The following is a 24,320-nucleotide window of genomic DNA, read 5'->3' on the forward strand; positions in this document are numbered from 1 at the left end:
AACGGGCCACATGGTTGTTTGTCATGGTTAGCAGCCGGGTTCACGATCCAGTCTGCATGGAGTCTGCATGTTCTCTCCGTGTGTGGACACTCTTAATTGACCCTGTGTGTGTGAAAGTGTGACTGGTTGTTTGTCTCCATGTGGCCCTGTGATGGACTGGTGACCTGTCCAGGGTGAACCCATGCCTTTCGCCCTATGTCAGCTGGGGATTGGCACCAGGATAAAGCGATAGAACCCGATTAAGACAATAGTCTGCCAAGCATACAGAATTTTATGATGTCAACATACTGTATTTACATCTAATGTATTATAACCTCCTATTGGAGTGTAGATACAAGTCATAATCAGACTATGCCCTGTAACATGCAAATAGTCCTTTGGCCACTCGTGAAAACACAATAGTGATTATGAGAGATAGTTTAAGGGTGATTAGTTGAATAATTATGATTAAGATATGGGTTTTTAATAATGCTTGCTGAACTCTGGATATTATATTGTTGCTGGTTGCTTTGTATGTGAGTGCAGTTTGTTTATGGTTTTTTGATATTTTTGATAATGGCAAAGGAATGTGTCATCACTTCAAACTGTACAGAGTATTGTAAAAATACATGATTCTAATGAATTGTATAATACAATGTAAGAGGAGAAATAATGAAGCGATGCAAGGTCACCCTGTCTCTTAACTGTTCCTGCACAGAGCATGTTGCATGCTGGGTAAATAACAGCTCAGCATGATAAGTTCTGTTTTAAAGTCAATAGTGTGTTGTACAGATGTATACTGCTGACAGTTTAAGCAAAGTAATGTTATCGGCCTGGTTTTATCTGCTCTAATGACATGTTATTAGGTGAAGGTTGAGAGGGGAGACACCAGCCAGGTGTCACAGTATATACTGTACACAATATCCCCTCAGATACAAGGTAGAAGCTCAAATCACTTTTTGGGAACTGGAATTTTCTATGCTACTGTTTGCACAAGCCCTTAAAAGGTATTTCAACAGATAAAGGGGCTGAGAGTGAGAGGGCTATAATGTTTTAAATATACCATTTTTATATTACCTTCCCATATTAATCTGTGGTTTTTTTTATTATAAAGCTTTGTTGGTCATTACAAAAGGACAGACAGAGTGGTATCAAACAACATAAAACAAACATATAAAAAGGAGTCTCACATGGGGTTTTTATTCAGTTATAAAGTTGTAAAATTGTAATAAATGAATAGTCTGAATTAGTTTTTGTTAGGTTAGCTTTTTCAATAGGAGATTGTGACGAGGTGTCCAGTGTTATATACTGTATGTGGGCAATGTCTTTGAATCATGTTTGCTTTATCTATATAAAATTTTGCCAAAATAATAAGCAAGTTAATTATATATTGTTCACTGCTGGACAAAGTGGGATTTTTGATATCAGTTATATGTAGGTACATTTTTTGAATGTGATATTTTTCTAAAGTGTCACATACTCACAATGAAAAAAACAGATGTTCTAATGTTCCTGACAAATTGTTGCAGAAGGTACATTTAACATTTATATTAGGGATATATATTTAATATTAATCCGTGTGTGACGGATACGTTGAATCATCGTATTCAATCATCTGTGTTGAAAGCAAAGCAGTCCAGCCAATTATAGCTGTATCCGCCGATCACGTGACATCGTTCCTACTACGTCATTTCTGTGCGACTGTTTCTGACATACCTGTCCATGTGAACGGCAGTCCTCGCCAAAGTTGTCTTTTTCCTCAGGTAAGCGTGGTTTTAATGTGAAAATAACTTCAGTCTTTATTATGCTGTTGTCGACATAATGCTCAGTGTGGTCAGTGGAGACTTACTGGCGCGCTGTCGCTGTTTTGCGGTTCTCTTTTCCCTCTTCCTTGACGCGACAAGGTCAGGATGTAATGATACACAACTGGAGAAGCCTCTTGAATAAGTCGGTGCAACGTCTTCAGTTTAACACAAGCCAGTGCAGTTACCTACAGCTAACTACTCTATATGACTGTGACCAGAATGACTGCGAAGCTTCACAGTTAACGTCACACATTCAGTCTGTGGCCGCCGACCCCTGCCTCACAGCAACAGAGCTATAATTCACGTGGAAGTTAATGCAGCCACTGCTCTGTGTTTAGCTGTTTTGAACGTTTATATTATTGTCACTGTGTAGCTCGGAGAAATGACTGGTTTGGACCACACAACTATGACAACCTTAAACTAGCCTCAATATGTCACCTGATATATAATGATAAATATAGACTTTGGGGATCAATTTACACTAACCAGCCACTTTATTAATAAAGTGACAGGAACAGCATCTGGTGTGGTGTTCAAATCAATCAAGTTATTTGTACAGTGCCAATTCATAACATACACTTTGGCACTTTGTAGAGCAACAGTTCACATAATGAGCAAGCACTTGGCAGTCGTGGAGAGGTTACTGCAAGTGTCTTGCAGAACCAGACACAGAGATGTGCAGGCTATATCTTCTGCTACTGTAGCACAATATTTGACATGTTGCGAGATCAGAGATGGTCTTCTGCATACCTGGGTTGTAACAATTTATTGTTAGCTTCCTATCATCTCTGACTTCTGGCATCAACAAGGCATTTTCACCCAGAGAGCTGACAATCAATTCTCTCATCTTTTTTCCATTCTCTGTAATCCCTTGAGATGGTTCTGCATAGAAATCCCAGAAGATCAGACACAAACAACTATGTCAGGTCTGAAGTCACTTAAATGTCCCTTTTCCCCATTCTGATGCTCTGGTTGAATTTCAGCAGGTTGTCTTAACCGTGTCCCAGTACACTGATCATATGCTTTACAGATTAGATATTTGTGAAGATGCAGTTAAAGAGGTGTACCTATGATACTGGCCAGTGAATCTATTGAACAATATACTGTTGACACATGAACATCCATTGATTTCGGTTTTCAACCTTGTAGGTCAGGCATTCATTTAATTGCAAACACAAAGTCAAATTAGTATTAGTTAAGTCAAAGTCAGATTTTTATTTTTAATTATTGACACAGAGGAAGTAAAATACTGTCACACATTAATGTATTGATCTTTCTTGCCCACACCCATGGTCTTTTGCAGTACTCAGCACACAGGAGGATGGGTTTGCATGTAATGAATGACGATGGTCTCCACTGAACTCCACTGCAACTGAAACAAAACTACAGTTTTTGCCTGAAAAACCTATCACGCACACTTGTATTGATATGATATTGTTAAATTTGATATCATTGTGTCATTATTGCATCCCTAGTAACTTTAAATGAAACTAATGAATGCTTTACTCACTTCTTTTAGGTTGAATGTGGGATGGTGGCTACTGAATTGTGAGAAACCCCCTTTTCTTCCCTTCTACCTCTGTCTTGTCCCTTACACACAATGGCCAGTCGCCTCTTGAGTCGATATGCCCGTCTGGTCTGCAGGGCCTCTTCTCATGCTCCAGCCACTGCTGCTGTGGCAGCCCACCTGCCTTTAGCTGTGGCTCCTCCGTCAAAGGTGCAGAGAGCTCAAGGCTGGCCAAGGATCCCTGTGAGGTTAATGTGTGAGGGAAAGACATTCACCAAGGATGACGTCTTTACAAATATACCCACATTCACCAAGCTAGAGGAGTTAGTGGAAAAGGCGGCAGTGCCCGAGGACATCCTGCTAGCTTGGGTAGAGCATAGAGGAAATAGCAACCAAGCTGCTTATGTCCTGATGAAGTGGACTTTACTGGTATTAAAGACGAAAGGCAAACTTAAGGATCTCCGTGTGGATCCGAGGATACATGATTTGTTGGATACCGTATCTCAGCAGGTAAATTAGAGATGCACCAGCCCTGTCATGATGTAGGGTTATTAACATGTTGTCTTTGCTCCTGTGATTGCCTAATAAGTTTAATTACTAATTTATGTGAGTGTTTTTCCTTCCAGGTGTCTTCAGTGTGGAACAGCAATCTAGTGTCCTGCTTGCAAGCTCTCTGGATGATGGGTATACCTGCCACTGACTCAACACTGACTTCTGTCCAGACAGAGGTGCTATGGCGAGTGCGCAGGCTCACCTACAAGCAGCTGAGTTATCTGGCAGACTGGGGAGCATACAGGAAGGGAAAGCAAGATGAAGTAATCGTGAATGCTGCGATAAAACAACTAGAACTGCGCTGGACTGAAATAGCTGACGCTAAAACTGTCTGTGCACTGATAGCAAGAGGACCACGCATGCCATCTTCATTGATGGACAGATTAGAAGACAAGGTATCAGAATGTGCAACATCCAGCATTACTGAACATAGTCAATGTCTGTATGCATTAGACCATGGAGTTCTGAAAGCAGTGTCAGTGCCTTTAAAAACTTAACTTCATTTATAATAAGTAAATTACAAGTATTTTAATGAGAGTGATTAAATGATAAACTATATGTGTGTAATACAACATTTGAGCATATAATAGAACATGTCATTGTCATAAATGTGCATGTAAGAGGTTATATAAATCCTTATGCCTGGAGTGGCAACCTGGTGAAAGGTGTAAGAAAATTAAGTTCTCTTGCCAACATAACCTTAACCCTTGTACGCATGACATCAAACTGCCTTTTCAAAAGTTTAATCTGATGCAAGTCTATGAGAGTGTGTATACAACTATTCTATAAACTGAAACTATATTGATAAACTTCTACCTGTATCTCCTGCAGGCTTTGGAGCTTGCTGAAGGCTTTTCAGCTCAAGATATCCGTAAAGTCTGTGTTTCTTTGGCAACTCAAAGCCGCAGAAGTGTCCCACTACTCAGAGCTTTATCCTACCACCTTCTCCAGAAGCCATCGTACGAGTTCACCACTCCGCTTATAATGGACATGGCTTTTGCTTATGGTAATGACACTCACTATTATAACTGTTGTTAAATTTCATATGTGCGTACATCTGTTTAACTTGTGGCAAACCATACCCTTTGAACAGGCTCATGGACAGAGACATGACTCTGTCAGGCACTTTAACTGGGTTTGTTTATAACACCTCAATTCTCAAGTCCTTAAGGTTTAAGTCAAAAGAGCTAGTTATTTTTTTAAATGGTAGTGTTTTTATTGGCAACAGTTGAGAACCTCTGGGTTTATTACAGTTTTTCATACACTTTTAAGCACATTTCCAGAAACTGTAGGCCAGTTTCACAAAACTCTAAACGCAAACTACTCCACAAATATCTTGTAGAATGAAATACAGCACTCGAAACCATCTTCGGTTGTCTCAAAACTGATTATTTTCACTAAAGCGACACATACTGCTATTATATTCCTGTCTTACAGAGCTCTAAACAAACAGTGATGCTTTATATTCAAAGTACTAGCATCAGAAGTGTTGTGCATGTATGTTTTTGCTTTATGAGGCCATGTTACATATTCAAATGCATAGAGTGGAAACAAGTTCTCTTTTTTTTTGTTTTGGTGAAGATGTAGGGGTTTTATTTGTCCCAAAATATTGTTTACAGTACTACATGTAAATTCAACACCATTCTTCCTGTTTAATGTAGTATGTACAGTAGCAAAACTCAGCACTTTCACCCATGTATGTAGATTGAAAAACACTCCAAAGAAACTCTTTGCACAGATGCAAAAAGGTGACAAAATAAATATTTAGTAACCCTCTTGTATACTCAGACACATGATGATGCCCAGGCGCAATATGACTGAGACTATTTAATAATCCAAGTGTTGTATTTTAATGGGTAGTGTTTCTTGTTGAACACAGTTTAATAAATTATGCAATTAATGTTTGGAGGCTTGCAGAACTGTGATTTAGAATGATTCTTGAGTCAGATCAACGGAAACTGTCCCCAGGGTTGAGCAGCTTGGAGTCATCTTGTTGATCTTCAAGTTTTCCGAATAGTGCTGGTAGTTCCTTTTTTGGGTGCATAAAATTGGTAAAACTGCAACTTTGGTTTTTTAGTTTTATTTCACATATTTAATTTTTAATTTTTATCATTTAGTTTGTTTCTTAAACCTGAAAAATGATAAATCAGGAGCAAATTATACACATCTCTGAATTCTGTTCACTAATGTATCTTGTCTGTTTACTAAAAATGCTGATCAATCATCTTTGTCTTTGCTTCCCTGTAGGAAAGTTGAACTTTAATCATACTCAGGTATTTCAGCGAATGGCCTCTGAGTTGTTGCCCAGAGTGCCAGAGCTCATTACTGCTGATGTTATGCGCTTTTCCAAATCACTGGCTTTCCTCAAATGGCTCAACATTCCTCTGTTTGAGGCTTTTGCTGAGGTCAGTCACACACACCTAACACTAACTAAATCAGTTGATTTTGAAAAGTGTATTTTGTCTTGTTTTCTTTTTGCTCACTGTGTAACTTTACCTCTGAATTGTTTTAACCAGCACTACACAGCCAACAGTCGGGAGTACACCATTCTTCAGCTTTGTAATTTGCTCATGGCTTTTGCCAGACTTAACTTCCAACCCAGCAAAGAAGAAGTGTTCTTCAGCAAGGTATTAATGACATTTAAGGTTGTCTGTTGGCTTCACATGGTTGTTTCTACTTCCCCTCTAAAATGCATTATGTGTGTGTGTGTGTGTGTGTACCAGGTTCACTCAGCACTAGAGGAGTCTCTCTCTGGCCTAGAACCCTTCCTGCAGACAGATGTTGTTTGGGCTCTGTGTGTGTTACAGCAGAGCAAGCCCCACTACCTCATCCCACTCACACAAGAAAGTCATGTTAACAAACTGTCAGGTAAGGCACACAGCTGTGGGTGTTAACCATATCATATCATGTGTTCATCTCCCAATGCTGGTGAAAGTATTTCAGCCTCTGATCTGAACTTTCCAGATGGTCTAAGCCTTTTGTTCAGTACTGTATGTGTATAATGTATACCCCACACATGGATATTTGTATGTGTATTTTCTGTTCTCTTTATTTAAACAAACAAGCAAAAGAACATTTCCAACTGCAGTATATTGAAAATTAAACTTAGCTAAGATATATTTATATATGCTTAATTATATAATCAGCAGTCAGGCTTCAAGAGGCAGGAAGCTTTCAAACTGGAGAGGCAGCATTTAACCTCTTGGTGTACAGTCTGCCAGAATTTACTAGGAGAAGAAGAAGGGGAACCTGTGAGTTGTGTGAGCGAGACTGTCTCATTTCTCACAGCGCATGTCTTCTGTCTCCTGAGTTGGGACGATCCAGCCCCTGGATTGAAACACAGCTACAAAGTGCCCTCTGTGAATGGGACTGATTTCAGAAACACTGAAACACTGAAACAGTCTTCTTCCCATAGGGTTGCCAGCACTAATTTTCTTTATCTGGTCTTTTTTTCTCCCTATAGAGGGCAGTGCAGTTCGAGTAGAGAACTATCTGCTGAAGCTCTTCCACATAGCTGCCACTCTCCACTTAGAGCATCCAGGTTGCTCAGATTCAGACACTGGATCCTCCCTGCCTGACCCACCAGTCCCGGCCAACATCTCCCCCATGCAGAGGATTCTAAGAGACACACTACAGAGTTTGGTTGGTGAGAGGACAAATGCCATCCGCACTGGGGTTAACACTGTGTATGGATGGACTGTTGGTAAGTAAACAAAGCAGCTCATAACTGTACTGTCAGGTCACATACACTGTCAGTCACACCGCCCGTTCCTGCAGGACTCTGAAAGCAATGAATGCTGTCATGCCTTTCTGTCAGATGGTGAGCTCACAGTGGATTCTGACAACAAACCAGTTGATCTGTCAAGTGCAAGAGGAGACGAGGCTTTACCTGTTGGAGTGAGGCGGTGAGTCTTGGAGGAAAATCGAGTGGGCCTACATTGTTGATGTTTCTTTGTTTAGTTGTTAGAGTTATTTTCCTCTCTCTTTTATTGTAGGATTGCTTTCTTGGCTTTGGAATTTCCCAACTTTTGTTCAAAGAGTAAAGACCTTCTGGGGCGGTTTGTCATGAAGAAGCGACATCTTCAGTTGGCGGGATACATCATTGTGGAGGTAGGGAGAGGATACACAGCTTTAACCTTTTTTGGCCTTTTTTTTAACAATAAGGATCAAATTATTTCATGGATATATAGTAAATTACATTTGTCCTAGTTTTTATGGTAATTTTAAGTATTATTGTCTACAATATAGAAAATTGTGTTTGACTAAAAAAAAAAGAAAACCCCAGCATAAATGATATACTGTATATACTATAACAACTAAGAAAGAGAGTAAAATTGAGCACTTGGGCTTCAATTAAAGGCAATTAAACTTGGTGCTCAGGGGTACCCCCGCCGACCTGGTGGGGACTCAAACCTGCAACCCTCCTGTTGCCAAGTTCCCTTTCCACTTGGCCATGGGCTGTTAATTTATCATATTTTGTACAAAAGGATTTCTTGGAGGTATTTTTAGGAATTCTAAAACTAAAATTGGAAAGCTGTGAAGGAGACACTTACCAATTCCACATGAAAAAGGCATTTTCTGATGTGTTTTGCTGTGATTGTTATTTCAGTAAACAGAGGCAGTGTAGCAGTGTTGCTGCTGCTGCATCTGACTGGCTGAGGTCATGCAAACAATGGACTTAATACTTAGATAGAGCTCAGGAGAGTCGTGCTGCAGTCTGCAGTAAAAATAGAGTTTGAGCTGCAGCTCTGCTTCATCTAGGCCAGTTCAAGCGCTGCCACCCTGATCTAGGACATCTCCTGAGCCAACTTGTTGCTACCAGTGTTTCATGATGAGATACCTGGACAGATATATATGACAATTTATTACAACCAAAAAGTAATTCCTTAATTTAAACAATGAAATGAATATATGACAGCATGGGGAGAAATTGCTCTGTAGCCCTTAAAAATATGTATAACAAGTTTATGACTTTTGCTCTATTTCAGGTCCCATATTATGAGTGGGTGGAGTTGAAGACAGACTGGCAAAAACTGTCATACCTAAAGGATAAAATGGGGAAGGCGGTTGCCGAGGACATGGCCAAGTGAACAAGGCAACTTGTTGTTCAAATTGTGCAGGTTCAGCTGAATCAAATGGGACCACATGGAACACACATACATACAAACACCCACACTCAGACTAGAGCAGCTCTGCAGAAAAGCTCTCTTACACTGAAACTCACTTTGGTTCCCTTGGCAACATAAGGGGCTTTCCCTGTTTCCATAGTGATGATGAGCAAGAGTTTTGGAGCCAGAGAGACGGGAATAAATACAGCTTTGAATTATTGAGCAGAAATTATATGATCAAGGACAAACACCTGGTTCATATGATGAATTTGTATGTGAATAGATTGGAGTAACGTATCTATGGATGTATAATCTAAAATAAATTGTTTTATTGCTATTTTTGTTGTTATTAAATGTATGTGTATTATTGTCATTAGAGAATTCAGATTTGGGGAGTTTGTGTGATCCATGTGCACTATTTGTCAAGGGAACATACTGCGCTCTGGATTGTATTTGGTGTGGTATTCAGACTGAGGACGCTTCATTTCACAGCTGACAGCGAGGTCACAGCTCTCTGGCATATTAGTGTGTTTGCATTGGTGTGCTACTATTTTTTAGCAAATATTTATTGGATCAGCCATGAGCAACAATTCCATTTTCAGTAATGTAGCAAATTAGTACATTTGTTTTTGGAAAGTTGAATATTTTTAAATGTTTTTAAAGTTGTATATTTAGTGTCATGTTTGCCAATGGTTTTTTTAAAGAGCATCAGCCTTTTCCAGACGAGGAAAGATTGGCAGATGAACCCTTTCCTAACCTGAAGCTGCTTACGCAACATCATGGGCAGCAGCAGCAACAGCAGGCTGACATCTGGTGATGCTAACTGGCAGAAAGAAGAAGACTGACTGACGGCAAGCCTGTGCAGAGGAGACAAAATCCGCTGGTTACACTGAACAAGCATCGTTAAGTATAGGGGAACAACCGAGGCAAAAATTGTCACTCTGATAAAATTTCTATGGTGCCGGTTCTATTCTTGCTTATTTTCAGAGATTAACGGATCAACTGATGGGAGTATTGACAAAAAACGGCATTAGCACTGTTCCCCTCTCTGAATGGTTTGAGCATATGCAGTCAGGCTAAGTATAGTAACAGTAAATAATTGTTGTTAATCAAAATAATAACCGTAATTGCAGGCTGAATAAACAGACAAACAAAAATGATGGACCATTCAGAGTTGATGAAATGTATTCACCTTGTTCCTATCCTGAATGCTGCTGCTTACATGCCACCTGCGACGTGACAGAGTGATGTGAATCATAATATCACAAACATGTTTATGAGCTGTGAGCTTATCAACAGCAATGTGTCAACAAATGTGCAGGGGAAGAACATTTCCAGTTACATGGAAACAACCTGCTGAGCTGGCACTCTTGGGAAGTTTGGGGTTGTCTTGGAAACTACAGTTGCTGATGATTTGACTAAGTACTGCCGCCCATTTTATCACTCTCTATTTCCAGCTATCTCAATTGTTATCTAAGTAAAGAAAAACAGAGTGAGCAGGGGTGCTGATATGGTAAAGATGGAGAGCAGGAACAGATGCTCTACAGGCCCTCAAGGAAATGTCTCAGTGGTGATTCAGTTCCTCTGGGATGCAATCAGAACAGGAACTAGAAGGTACATTTAGCAGAATACACTTTCAGTTTGGCTTCTGCTCTTTTAAGCTCTTTGTGTTTCAGAATTCCCCTCAAAAATTTTTTTTCCTGGAATCAGTCTCCTCTTGATTTTTCTTTCTCCTTCTTGTTTTTGCAGTACCTTCATTTGTCCTCCAAGGTTGAGGGCAGCACTAACCAGAGCTTTAGAAAACTGCTGACATCATTTCCCAAGATCCAGTCATTGCTTGGGAGAGGAGGAGGTGGGGCTGACGGAGGGGAGAGAGAGATACAGGGAGGGAGGGAAGGAAGCAGAAATTGGGCATCAAGAGAGAATACTGCAGCTCTCTCTCACATTTTACACACACACACTCACACAGAGAGAGAGAGAGAGAGAGACACTGGATCATGAGGCTGTAAAAACACGCCCACAACAGCAGCATCATTGCTGCACCACAGAGATAGACTAGCATACACTCCCATCCTTTCCTCTTCTATCTCTTGTCTCATTCTGCCTCTAATACAAACACATAGACAGGCACGTGCTGCAGGGAAGCTCTGAATGTCAGGTCGCTGAGCATTCAGGCTCCCCCCCATCCCTTCCCCTTTTTTTGTTTTCTCTCTCACTCTCCCTCTTCCTGTTCACCTTTTCTCTTCTGGTTTGTTGTTGCATCACAGCCAAAGGGAGCAATCGGGAAGCATGCCGGGGGAAAGCACTCACAGATCTGTCCCCACTGACAAGCATCCGGAGCAGGGAGCTGAGGAGACGGGGCTCCCTGGACCAGGTAAGACATCTGCGGTTGGGGGAGAACGGGGCATGGAGAAGGGAGAATTGAGCAGACTGATGTGATTAAAGACAGAAATTGGGGAATGACTGTGAAAGGAGAATGAACTTGTGTAGTACAATAGCTTGTGTTTAATTGTTTGGGGCAGGAGGGGAGAAAGGGGTAGGCATGAAGGATACATGTATATTGATACAGCTGGTCTGTACATATGTAGTAACTTCTAGGCCAATGAAAATGAAAGAAAAACTGTCAGACAAACACATTCTGCTCTGGATAAAGTGTCAGTTCAAACCCGATGATTCAATATAATATGCAATGCTGTAATTTGGCAGCATATCACCATCATCCTTAAATTACATGTTGTTTCCACCTCCAGCTTCTGATATTAGCAGCCTCCCTAATGCCTCCTCCCCAAAGCTGTTAACTCCCACCGCACTGCAATTACCAAAAGAAATCTCCCATTTAAAATGCAGCAAATTATTTGTTCAGTTGTTAAAGCACCAGCCCTCCCACCCTGTCCCTTTCCTCTAACACTAGGCTTCTCCCCCATATTCCTGCCTAATCTTTAGCCCCACTACTGCCCGATATGCATCTGCATCCACATCCACATCCCTCCATCAGCAGAGTGGCTCCTCCCTTCCCCCAGCCTCAGCAGGAACATGACACAGCAGCATGGCAGAGCACACCAACACAATTGTACAGGATCAAATGCTTCAGTCTTATGTGTTTTAAAATGTGCTCACAGTGCTCAGTGCTTTTGCTCATGTTGCTGCTGTTTCTCTGAAGTTGTCAAATTGTGAAGCAAGTCATTCAGCACAAAACAAAAGAGGAGGAAATGGGAGTCAGGAGGTTAGGTTACACTAGTGCTGATGAGATATTGAGAAGGCTTATTACATTTACTTGTAATTATATTTACGTATAATTGTGTTAACACTGTATACTATAGTTATACTATACTATAGTTTTCATGAGGAGAGTGAATGTTGTTGTACAACCCTGACAGTTATGATGGATTAACCTGTTATTAAGAATGCTCCTGTGTCCTTTCTGCTGGAAGCTGAGTTTAGTATTGCTTTAAATTCATCACTGCCCTGATCCATTCTTAGGCTTGAAATTATTTTAAGCTTTCCTGACCTGAATCTTGGCAGAGGAGGTACAAGGGAGAATTTGTGGCCACAACTTGTACTCTGGCATCGTCAGTGTTACAAAATGAGAGGTTAGAGAAGTGATCATTAATAACGAGAGGAAGGACAGATGGAGAAAGACAAAGAAGCATATGCGAGTGTTTGGTATCTCTTCAGAATGAGTCAGTCTGAGCAGCAGCTGAAATAGAGGCTCCCTGTTGGGACTGACAGCGCTGCAGCCTCTGTGACGCAGCTCCAGTCTGCTCAGCTTACTGCGGCCTACTCGTGCTACAGAAAGCCTGGTGCTCAGTTTCACTGTGTTCCCCCCAGAGGAGACTCTAAGGATGGGCCAGTTGCCCAGAGACTGATATTTACTGTATGCTAACAAACATATAATGATATTTCACATTATCACTATTCATTTAGAGGCCTAGGAAAAACATTATGCACTTATTACATTTGTTTTCATTGTATATAAGAATAAGATCATTTAATGTATGCTTTGCTTTGTTTTCTGTCAGTCGATGAAGGGACCTTTTTATCATCCCCCCAAAAAGAGGGAAACACATTGTAAATAACCATTCCAATCATATGGGACTGTACTATATACATCATATATATCTGTGTGTATATATATGTATATATATATATATATATACAGTATATGTATATGTATATGTATATGTACATATAAAGGAGATGTGTGTGCTTAACTGAACATCTCTGATTAGTGATGGGTTTTAGTCTTAGAGGCATGACTCAGCACATACAGTACAAACACAGCTATTGCTTGTTGTTGGGGCAGTGATCAGGCAGAGCTGCTTAGTGCTGATGTTTGCATCCAGCATCATCCCAGGCAAGGCAGATGGACAGCGAGGGAGGTAGAAGCAAAGGAGTTATACTTCTTGCAGAGAGAGAGAGAGAGAGAAAAAAAACAAACCCCAAAGCAAAATGAAAGCTGAGCAAAGCAGACATATAGCTAAAAGTGAAACAAGGAGGGCCAGCTGTATGCATTTTCACATCGTAAGACTGAGGAGAGGATTAAAAGGGAAAGATTTAGAGAGAAATCCGGAAGCAGTGAGACTAAATCATGGGTGCAGAACAGATTGTGTGTGTGTGCGCGCGCGTGTGTGTGTGTGCGCGCGCATGTGTGTGTGTGAGTGTGTGAGTGTGAAAGAGAGAGTGTGTGTGTGTATTTGTGGCTGGCACCAAGCTCAGCCCCTTGTGTGTTATAATGGCCAATCAGCATGTGGACTGAGGTCACTGTAGCGATGGCCCAGTTAAGAGAGAAAATGAAGGTTCTGTTCCTTCCAAGTCTGTCATAGCCCCAGAGAAAACATGGTTACATCATGTCCTCTAAAGGGACATTTCAGTCTATCAGAAAATATACAGGGTTGTGTAAGCTATCCAACATACATAATTATTTAAGAAATGTGAAAGTGAAACAAATGAAGAATACAGTCAACTTTCATTTTCTACATCTGTTTGATGACCACCTCCTCAATGCATCCCTGACCCAATAGCATTCATTTTACTTGTCACTTTTGATTCCTGGTGACAGTTAAGAAGATGATGGCATAGTCTAGAAAGACAAGAAGACAGAGAACACTGTAATTCAAGAACAGTAACTGTTGCCTCTGGCCAATTGTGCATGTTGGTAATATCAGCATCCCCTCAGTTTCTCTATCACTCTTTGTATAATATACAAATATTCCTAATATTGTGTTAAATCCTTATTAAAACTACCCTTCTGTCACCCTTATTTAAAATGTTTGTAACTGCTCCTTTACCTGCTATTTCAACTGTTGTTTTACAGTAGAGCTGCAACTAACTATTATTTTCATAATCGATTAATCTGTCGATTATGTTCTTGATTAATCAATTAATGAACGTTTGGTCCATAAAATATCAGAAAACCTTAAAAAATGTTGATCAGTGTTCGTCAAACCTGGAAATGATGTTCTCAAAGGTCTTGTTTTGTCCACAAACCAAAATGATTGAGTTTTAATGATTTCTTTGTTATCCAGAGCAAAGAAATGAAGAAAATATGCACATTTAAGAAGCTTAAACAATCAGAAATCTTGTTTTAATCATGAAAAAAGCTTAAAACTGATTATCAAAATAGATGTTGATAATAATTGATTAATCGTTTCAGCTCTATTTTACAGATATTTTCTTGTTTTCAGATATGACAAGGCATCCATCTACTGACTCCACTCCTAGTGACAGTGGCTCTTCGCCTAGTGATAGTGGTTCCAGCCCGTCTCCCAGTACTCCTCAGAAGCTACTCCCAGCATGCACCTTGCCATTTGGTCCACGACTATTTCAAGCAGCACCCAGCTCCTCTGGTACTACAAGACCTCAACCTGAAGGCTCTGACCATCGCAACACAACCAGGCAGAGATTGTCTGGAAAGTTAGGTGGCCATGGACCATGTAGCCGTCATGTCTCCTATAAAATGGAGAGAATCAAGGTTTGTTATATGTGTGAGAATAATTTGCAATTTACCAAAGATGTGATACTATATGTATTAAACATATTTTGTTTGTACTATTCCCAGGTCCTGACTGGTTCTGAGGTGGAGAGTGACTACCAAGAGCCACAAACCATTGATGCAAGGGTGGTGATGGGTCAAGAGACACTGCTCAAAACAACAGAAATACAGAAAGAGAAACCAAGTGGTCAGACTATCCCTTTGCCAGCTCCGCCAGTCTTATCAGATCCTCAGGCACAGTCAAAAGAGTGTCAGTTGGAAAGCAAAGAAGAAAGCAGAGTCCAAAGCCTTCAGAAACAGCAAGACCAACAAAAGGAACCTGTGCAGCCACCCCCGTCCAAACAATGCTCCCCTTCTCACAAGCCCCCGATACCCTCATCCTCCCCAGAGCCTGTCACAACTGATGCCACTATGACAGATAACCAGGAAGAGGGTCAAACCTTCTCTCAAAATGAAGTGCCTTCACTCTCTTTTTCTGAGCTGGCCTGTCCAGTTGCTTTGTCCTTTTCTGAACCAGCCTATGCTGTTGACCCTCTACGAGTGGGTATGCCATCATCTCTTGACCCCGACCTGTATTATACTGCCCCTTCTACCCCAATCAAGATGGCTCCCCACTCTTCTCATCTTAAACATCATTCATATCCTGGCTCACCAGCCTGCCCACTCTCACCTGGCTCTCCGTCAGACAGCGAGGACCTCTGTTCCCCTCTGACCTCTCCCTCTGGCTCTTATATCACAGCAGAGGGAGGCAGCTGGACCTCATCTTATACATCTTCCACTTCTCCCTCCACGTCTCCCAATCTACTCCTCACAGAGGAAGCACAGGAGGCCCCTGCTTGCTTTGTGAGCTCCTTATCAGAAATTGGAGATGAAGTTGGAGAAGAAAAGGGACAAGTGGCATCAGAACGGGAGGAAGAGAGGGCTGGGGACTTCTGCCTGTACCGTCCTAACAGATGTGTCACAAATTCATGGACAGGTATAACAGGGACAGTGATCCTTGAGGAGGAAGAAGCTGTAAAAGGTGAAGAAGTTCAGATTACTAGAGAAAGTTGTCGTCCGTGCTGGGTGACTGAAAATACATCCCCTCTAAGGAGCAGTAGCAGCCGTAGCAGTGACTCCCAGGAGGATGGAGGAGAGTCTGAAAGTTCACTTTGTCCACTTGAAGAGGCTGGTTCAGGGAAATTAGAGTACTCTAGACCAATGCAGACCGGACTGAAACTGCAACTAGATGCATGTTTATCAGAGGAACCTTATGGACAGATGGATGACCACCCACAACTATCTTTGAATGACATAACCATGGCCTCATCTAGTTTTGGCCCTGACTCACCTCTCACCCCACTTGAAGCTTTCTGTCCTGGAGCATTTGATAGGCTGGGCCCCGGTTCTTTCATATTCTCCCAGGCAGCTTGTCCTGATGATATTCCAGAGGAAGAAAGGATGATCCCAGCCTCCCTCATCTCCTTTCCCCTCCACACTAGCCTCATCTTTAAGGCTGATTCAATGGAAATCACTCTATTTCCCACAGAGGACGATGATGAAGTTAATGACAAAGTTCATGACAGAGATGAAGGACAGGGTGTTGATGCATATGCAGCAGGAGAGGAGGAGGCGGATGTTGAAGATGACGATGATGACGATGATGATGAAGAAGAGGATGATGATTATGATTATGATGATGGGGATTGCAATGTTAACAGTGCTGCTGATGGAGATGGCAATGATGGGAATAATGAAGATGATGGTAGTGAAGACCACGATGAGGCAGGTGAGGAAGCTAAAGTGGAGGTGAAAGTGGTGGAAGATGAGGAAGTGGATGGAGAAAAAGAAGAGAAGGAGTGTGATAGCAGAGCAGTAGAGGATCCTTCAGATGAGGACAGCTCGGCATCATTCCTTCATTCACTTTCAGAGACATCTATCAATGAGGGCTTGGATGAATCCTTCTGTTTTCAAGATGATACAGACGACTCCTTAGATTCTGCCTCCTATAATGGGGAGGAAGATGAACGTCTATACAGCACTGAGAGGCATGCACAGTCACTTGAACCCACATCAGAGGATGGATTGACTCCCACTGATGCTCAGATACAATCTGAACAGGGGTCTACCACTGAAACAGGTCCAACTGAACAATTGCATTTTCAACTAAGCACAGAAAAAATAATGATTAATTCCAAAGTCACCTGTCTTTCTGAAACCATTGCTGTCTTCCCCATGGACACCATTATAACACCCAAACCTCTGGAAGAACCAAAGCATTGTGAAGCCCAGTCAGACCCTGAATTAGATGCTGCCAGTGAAATAGAACCTCTAGAATTTTTGCACACCAAAGTGAACCCAGGCAAATTGGTGGATCACCAGGAATTATCTTGCACTTCAGGAGCAATGTCTTGCCAACCAGAATCTTCTAACTCTGATAAGAGGGATTGTGAAGTAATGAATATCTCTGATTCTTTCAGCACTCTCATGGAGTCTAACAACAGCCCTCATGTTGATTTTACCCCCACCCCTGTTGTGATTAATGCTCCTCCTGACCCTGCTCTGAAATCCCCCCTCTCAACTCTTTCTGCCCCTTCAACACAGGAGGACACAGATCCTAACTGTTCAGCTCTTTTGGAAAATTTGGTTCAGGAAAGTCCCCAGATGGAAGATATAGATTTGAAGCAAAGCAACAATAATTCAAGGGGGAAATCCCACAGAGAACCAGAAAGGGACTCTTTCAAATTGCTCATCAAGCCTCGTCATCATCAGCCAGAAAGCCAAAGGACTGTTGGAGCAACAAGACTTGTGTTATCAAAGTCCTTCTCCAATAAAGTAGGTGTATCCAGAGGGGCAGAGGCCATATGCAGGCCTGGTACTCACATGGATTCTGACGAGCTAGAACAGAAGAATCAGAATGCCTCATCTGAGTCTGTGAGTGCACAGGGCAGAAATACAGATTCTACTCCCTCTCTTAATATGGCCACTGTCACCAATGACTTGAATAAAGGTGTTCTCCTTCTGTCTTGCCCGAAAGAACCTTCCCCCAATCCTAGTAATATACCTGTTTCTGTCATCTCAGAAGTTGCTGACAACCTGGCCCTGACCCCTGAACACTTCCCTGTTGACTCTGCCCAGGAGAACCTGAGGGAAAACACCCTTAGTACTGATGAGGGGGCTCTGGGAGCTGTTGGCTCTCTGCACACCCCCATTGCCATTTCACCCAAAAGGGAAAACTCAGAAACACACTCCAAGAGGGAGATGGCTCCTGCATCAGGGATGTGGTGTGATGGCATGATGGGGACAGGGTTAGGTCTAGGATTAGGTTCAGGGGATGAGTTCAGAGTCATCGGAACAGGACAGTCTTTGGAGAAGAGGTTAGAGACGGAGGCAAAGAGTGTCCTCGTGTGTGACACAGGCAGCCAAGGCACACAGTTGGCAGTGGCTCCTAATACAAGCAGTGAGGAGTATAAAAACTATGATAATGATCTGGGTTCTGTTGCTGATGTGGAAGAAAACAACACTGTATGTGGAAAAAGGAACCGGATGACGGATGAAGAATTAGAAGAATTAGAAGAAGTTGCTTTTGAGTCCAACCTTGGCAGTTGGAAATCTATTGAGGAGATCTCAGAAGCAGGAGGGGGGGAAGATGGAAGCTCCAGATTTCCAGAAGACAATGTCAGTAATCTAAATACAGACAATGATGGCGATAACACAGAAACAAAAATACAAGACACTTGGAACAGTAACAATGACCCGGCTTTTGATTCCTTGGAAGAAACCATGTCTGGAAGTTTGAATGCTCTATCAGAGGAAGTGAGACCCCAAAATGTGAGTGTCAGTGTTAGAGAGTCTGCTTCTAATATTCCACTTGAAGAGATGCCACCTCAGGTTTCTGAAAAAATGAATGACCCAGAGCAAAAATCAATAGACAGTTCCTTAAACCAAACATCAGACACAATACAGGCAGCATTCCCAAAGAAAGATGCCTGTAACATCTCAGTCTCAATTGAAACTCACATGAACCCAGCAGCAACAAACCATTTCAGCTCATTAAGTTCATCAACATGTCATACTCAGTTGTGTCAGACAATCACTTCAGAGAGCAATCAAGCCTTTTCTTTGCTACATGGATCCTTTGGCTCCTTTACTCCTAAATGTAAAGCAAATCAAGCCAAGCCGAGTGGCACTAGTCAAGACAAAGTGGAGAATACTGGCTCTCTGTCAGAACTGCAGATTTTAAAGCCTCAGACTGAGTTTCAAAAAAAGGACAATGTCACTGATGATCTTGTCAATGATGACTTCACAGGGCAACAGTGTGTTGTTTGTAGCTCAGGGGCAGCGGGGGAGGAAGAAGAAATTAAAGAAGAAGGGATGAAGAGAGGTGAAGAGAAGGATAAGGAAAAGAAAAAGGAAAGAAAAACATCTCCTGTACAGAAAAACCTGGAGCACTTTTCATGTCACACCCCTAAGGGGGGTCCTTGCACAGATAAACCCACTGCTGTTAAAAAAGGGAGAAGAGGGAAGCAGAAGAAACACAGAGTGTCCCAGAGAGGCAGCCATGGAGACTCTAGCTCTGAATCTATTGATGATCCAAAGAATGATGATTCATTAAGTACCACAGCAGGTGGATGGCCAAAGGGGGTCACAGAAAACCCTAAAGCTGGGTCTAATCAAAAGGCAAATGACAAAACTTCATCGTTGGACCATCAGCAAAAGACAGACACAGCAGAGTCTAGTTCAGTGATGCAGGGGGGTAATAGTGTAAGTCCTGATGTCAAAAGAACAAGCTATGAATACTGCAAATCAACTTCACCTACCATAGACAACCTCAATATTGTGGTGGCACTGAACCAAGAATTACAACAGAAACAAGAAGTGCTTGATAACAGACCACTATCGGATAATCAGAGGGGACTAACGGTAGACATTAATGACAACAACACTGTTGCTGACCACAGCCTCCTTACTGAGAATACTTTATCAGGCTCTCTGCGTCCATCTCATTCTTCAGCATCTCCAGATTTCTCCTCCTCCCCTCTACCATGTGGCTCAACAGAGCCAGAGGAAGATCTTTCCACACCTGTACAGGAATCCCAGCCCGTCCTTTCAGCCCAGCGACAGTCTTCACTGTCCATGAGTCACGCTAGTTCGCTTTGCTCGACCTCCGTAACAACACAACCAGCCCCCAATGCCAACATCAATCTCCAAGAGGTTCCAGTTGTCCTTTCTTCATCAGCCAAGTCTGACACAAGTGTCTCTACAAACTCATCCTCTGCAGCTCTGCCATCAAGCTTGTCACAACCAACCCAGGAATCATCTTCTTCTGGGACTCGTGATTCAGCAGGTGTTCGAGACCCCGGATCTTGTCTCCAGTCTCAAACCTATTCACATTCTTTGCCTAATCTCAATAACCAATCACATAAACAAACCAAGAAAGGTTGTACATGGAGCTCTCAAGACAAGTACAGAGGTGAGTACAAAAAATATGGCTTGTAAGATTGATATCACAGCACATCACAACACAAATAATTTTTTACCATCGGGACATTATTGAAAAGAGAAATGGTCGATATGTTTCCCTGGTTTGCTGGATCAAGAGCTGTTGTCTCCTAATACAATTTGATCAATTAATGTGTCCTCTTGTAGGTCCCAGTTTAACTGAGGAGGATACAGATAACAAGGATGATGATGGACTGCCTGGACGTGGTCACAGATCCCAGCCCAGAGGAGTTGCAGGAAATGAGTCTGGTCCATCCAGTCAACGGGAAATACAGCCTTTCTCTGCTCAACAGATGGCCGACAAACCGTCTGGGTGTACCAGCAACCACAGCCACAAGATTCCCCAAGAGATCGACATATCCTTCAAAAACAATTGTGAGTCGTTTCACTGATCTGGAACAGAGAATTGGATCGCCCAAAAATTATTTTGCATTCTGTTTTTACACATGTAAATGTGTTTGAATTCATATACAGAGCACTTCAACAGTCTTTGCTGTTTTTATGCCTGGTAAACTCATACAACATGTGTACGTAAGACTCAAGCGTGTCTTGAATAAACCTTTTCACAGCAGATAATTTCTGATATGAAATAGTAGGACAAACACTAAAATTTAGGGTTTCCACTCCAGGTTAAAGAGACTCAGTGTCATGCCATTGTTCATGTGTAATGGTAGGTCAGTTTCTTGTATTTGGTAGTAAGTTTCCTGTATTTTCTGGATGTGTTATTCAGAAATAATTATACTGTATGGTTATAATAGCATTGATCTAAGACTTTTGCAAAGCATCGTATACTTCATACTTTTCTACCAATACCAATCATGGCAATTAGCGTCAATTCAAATGGAATATATATAATTACATTGATTTTCCGTAGGCTAATTTTGGTGTTGATTAGAAAAGTGTTTGGGTTTTATAATGAATACTCTTAATCACTAATGCTCTAATGAGATAGACTATTGAAAATGGCTCATTTCTTTGACCACATTTATTAGTTTTGATAGTACTAAGCTTATGATATAATTCACTAACACGTACTGAACGTGTGCCTGTACAGGCTCCATCTTGGCTTCCTGTAATGAGTCTGAGAGTGAGGGGTCGGTGCCTGAGCTGGAGGAGCCAGAGCCGCTGAGACCATCAGAGCATCAGGTGAGTCGGCCGGTAATACTCTGGCAGGAAACAATTATTTGTAAAACGTTTAAAATCTCTAACATATTGTACATTATAGCAGACCTTAAATCTTCACACAGTAATTTCACCATTATGATGAAACTATTTGCTCACACAACAATAACTGGCGAGATTTCATTTTTTATTTGAAAAGGTTTAAAGAACCTTTTGGTATTGCTCTTTAAATTGAGTATAGTGACTTATTCTAAATATGTCTACTATGTATATAAAACACATTTCTTCTTGTGTGCCATAGAAAATAATCTGGCAACTACAAAATAGCTATACAGTACATATACATATATATATATATACATATACATATATATATATATATATATATATATATATATATATATATATACATATACATATACATACTTTGAATATTCATCCCACTTTTATCTTTTGGTGATATCAACAAGATAAGCCAACAGCTCATTAGAAAATGCCTATTCAGCAGAAATAAAATGATACAATAAAAATAATTACTATAAAATAATAAAGTAACTGAGCTTCATTTTTTTTCCCCATCAGTCTCTCTCCTCTGCAGATGAAGGGCTGAACAGACCAAAACAGAGCCGCAGTGAGAAGAAAGCTCGCAAGGTCAGACTACAAGCTGTTTAAGAATAATGACTGTCAATCAGTCAGTGAACTCACAGCACAAGTATACTTTTGCATGTGACTGTAGATTTTGTCCTCCAGGAGGCAACATTTACTACCATCTCTGGATCTCCCTTCATGCCTGTCCGCTGCTTCAGTGCTCGCCAGTGCATGAAGGCCAACTCCAGATTTGTTCTGCTTTTGGAACCACTTTTGTCGGCTCAGCATTTAGCCTCACTAAACTTACACTGCTTACTGTAGGTGCTGTGTCTGCCATCACCACTGTTTCTGATATACCTACCCAGCTGTAAACATCAGTGTCCTGTCCAACTCACTGTTATTGGCTAGAGAATATAAACAAACGTTGCTCTTAGCACCTCTTAAGATAAATACTACACCACTAATTTCTGTCTCATTATAGATGATTGACACAGATTACTACACTTCTTTTTTTTTTAGGGAAACTTTTTTACATACTCATCCTTCAATAAACACATTTCACTTCCCTTTATTTCCCCCTGTGTTATTGCAATTATATGCCAATAACTTGTCCTCCTTCTACACTCACTATTTTAACAAATTTGTACATAAGTTGCTGGTCATTTCTTAACCTCTGAGTCAGGGGTTAAGAGTCAGTGTGACTGTTATGAGTGGTAACATATGTCCTGTGCAGCATGTTGACCTACAGTACCTGTGACAGTCTGGAACAAGTATGAGAAGTGTTTTATGATAGCAGCAATGAATCTGTCCTATTTTGTCTTTTTTTTTTTCTCACTGTCCCTGCTGGTGTATGTGTATGCAGGCCATGTCTAAACTGGGTCTTAAGCCAGTCCATGGTGTGACCAGAATTACTATTAGGAAGTCCAAGAGCATCCTGTTCGTCATCAGCAGACCTGATGTGTTCAAAAGCCCCGCATCAGACATTTATATTGTATTCGGAGAGGCAAAAGTAAGTATTTCTCTCTCTCTCTCTCTCCCTCTCTCACACTCATGTCTCATGACTCATGACTCATGACTCATGTCTCCTCCTCTCTCCTCTCAGATTGAGGACCTATCTCAGCAGGCTCACAAAGCAGCTGCAGAGAAATTCAAGATGCCCGTGTCCTCTTCTCCCTTGGCCCCACCGGTCCCACCCAGCCTCACCATCAAGGAGGAGAGTGAAGAGGAGGAAGAGGAGGTACTGTAACATGTTGCTCATCACACTCATTTCAGGACAGTAATAAAATACTTCATTCGGCCTCTCTCTGTCAATAACCCTATCCATAATCTCTTTCTCTCTGTCTCTTGTTCTTGCCTCTCATACATCAGGTGGATGAGGGAGGTCTTGAGCAGAGAGACATCGAGCTTGTGATGGCACAGGCCAACGTGTCTCGAGCCAAAGCTGTCCGTGCACTGAAACACAACAAGAATGACATTGTGAATGCTATCATGGTGAGGAGGGGGACAGAGGGGAGGGTGGAAGGACAGAACAGCAGGGGACAAATGTAGAAGGAGTGCAGCTGGTGAAAAAAATGAGTCACAGTCAGCAAGTGGGGAGTGCAATGAAAGGGGTTGGGGTGCAGAATGAGCAGAGGACAATTTCACCCTGGTCACTCTGTAGTTCTTTATGTCCACTAGGTGGCAGCAACACATCTCACAGAGAGACATTTTGGAATAGTGAAGGCATTGGTTAATTTTCCAGTGTAATAAAGAAAACACAGCCATAACTTTGTCTATCATGTTTAGGCCTATAGATTTTAATTTAAATTTTCTTGAATCCTTTGTCTCTTCCTCCATTCATCATGCATCACCCTCTCATTGATGTCCTTTGCTTTTTCCTTACAGGAGCTGACCATGTGAGTGGAGAACAATTCTTCCCTCTTCTTCCAGCCTAAATGCCACTGATTCTTCTGTATCGCTGCTACTGTATGTTGCATCCTCATTATCTGCTAAATAAAGTTTGTTCCAACGTGGATTTTGACTGCGCTAGAAGATTAATATTCATGAAAAGTGACATTTTTTTATTTAACATATTTAATGTCTTTTAGTTTAGATTTATTTCCCCCAGTTCCAATCAATTTGGCAAAATTAAGATTTTAACATCCCTCCCTGGAGCCCACCTGCAATTCCCTTGCTGTCCACCATGG

General features: G+C 41.5%; 2 protein-coding genes across 2 annotated transcripts; both read left to right on the forward strand.

Annotated features, from left to right (window-relative positions):
* The first annotated feature begins 1,661 nt into the window (after positions 1–1,661).
* tbrg4 (transforming growth factor beta regulator 4) lies at positions 1,662–9,288 on the forward strand. The gene is made up of 11 exons (XM_058648824.1): positions 1,662–1,742; positions 3,304–3,801; positions 3,918–4,238; positions 4,675–4,849; positions 6,091–6,248; positions 6,360–6,470; positions 6,567–6,711; positions 7,307–7,546; positions 7,661–7,748; positions 7,839–7,953; positions 8,832–9,288. Exons 2-11 carry the CDS (start codon positions 3,385–3,387, stop codon positions 8,931–8,933), a joined length of 1,872 nt encoding a protein of 623 aa, XP_058504807.1. The 5' UTR covers positions 1,662–1,742; positions 3,304–3,384; the 3' UTR covers positions 8,934–9,288.
* Positions 9,289–10,897: 1,609 nt separating this feature from the next.
* nacad (NAC alpha domain containing) lies at positions 10,898–24,148 on the forward strand. Its single transcript, XM_058647999.1, has 10 exons — positions 10,898–11,325; positions 14,636–14,922; positions 15,010–20,395; positions 20,572–20,799; positions 21,479–21,570; positions 22,129–22,197; positions 22,997–23,143; positions 23,237–23,371; positions 23,503–23,625; positions 24,019–24,148. The coding sequence occupies exons 1-10, from the start codon at positions 11,241–11,243 to the stop codon at positions 24,031–24,033; spliced, it is 6,567 nt and encodes a 2,188-aa protein (XP_058503982.1). The 5' UTR covers positions 10,898–11,240; the 3' UTR covers positions 24,034–24,148.
* The last annotated feature ends 172 nt before the right edge of the window (positions 24,149–24,320 follow it).

Source organism: Solea solea, chromosome 13, assembly GCF_958295425.1.
Source record: "Solea solea chromosome 13, fSolSol10.1, whole genome shotgun sequence".
Taxonomy (NCBI): domain Eukaryota; kingdom Metazoa; phylum Chordata; class Actinopteri; order Pleuronectiformes; family Soleidae; genus Solea; species Solea solea.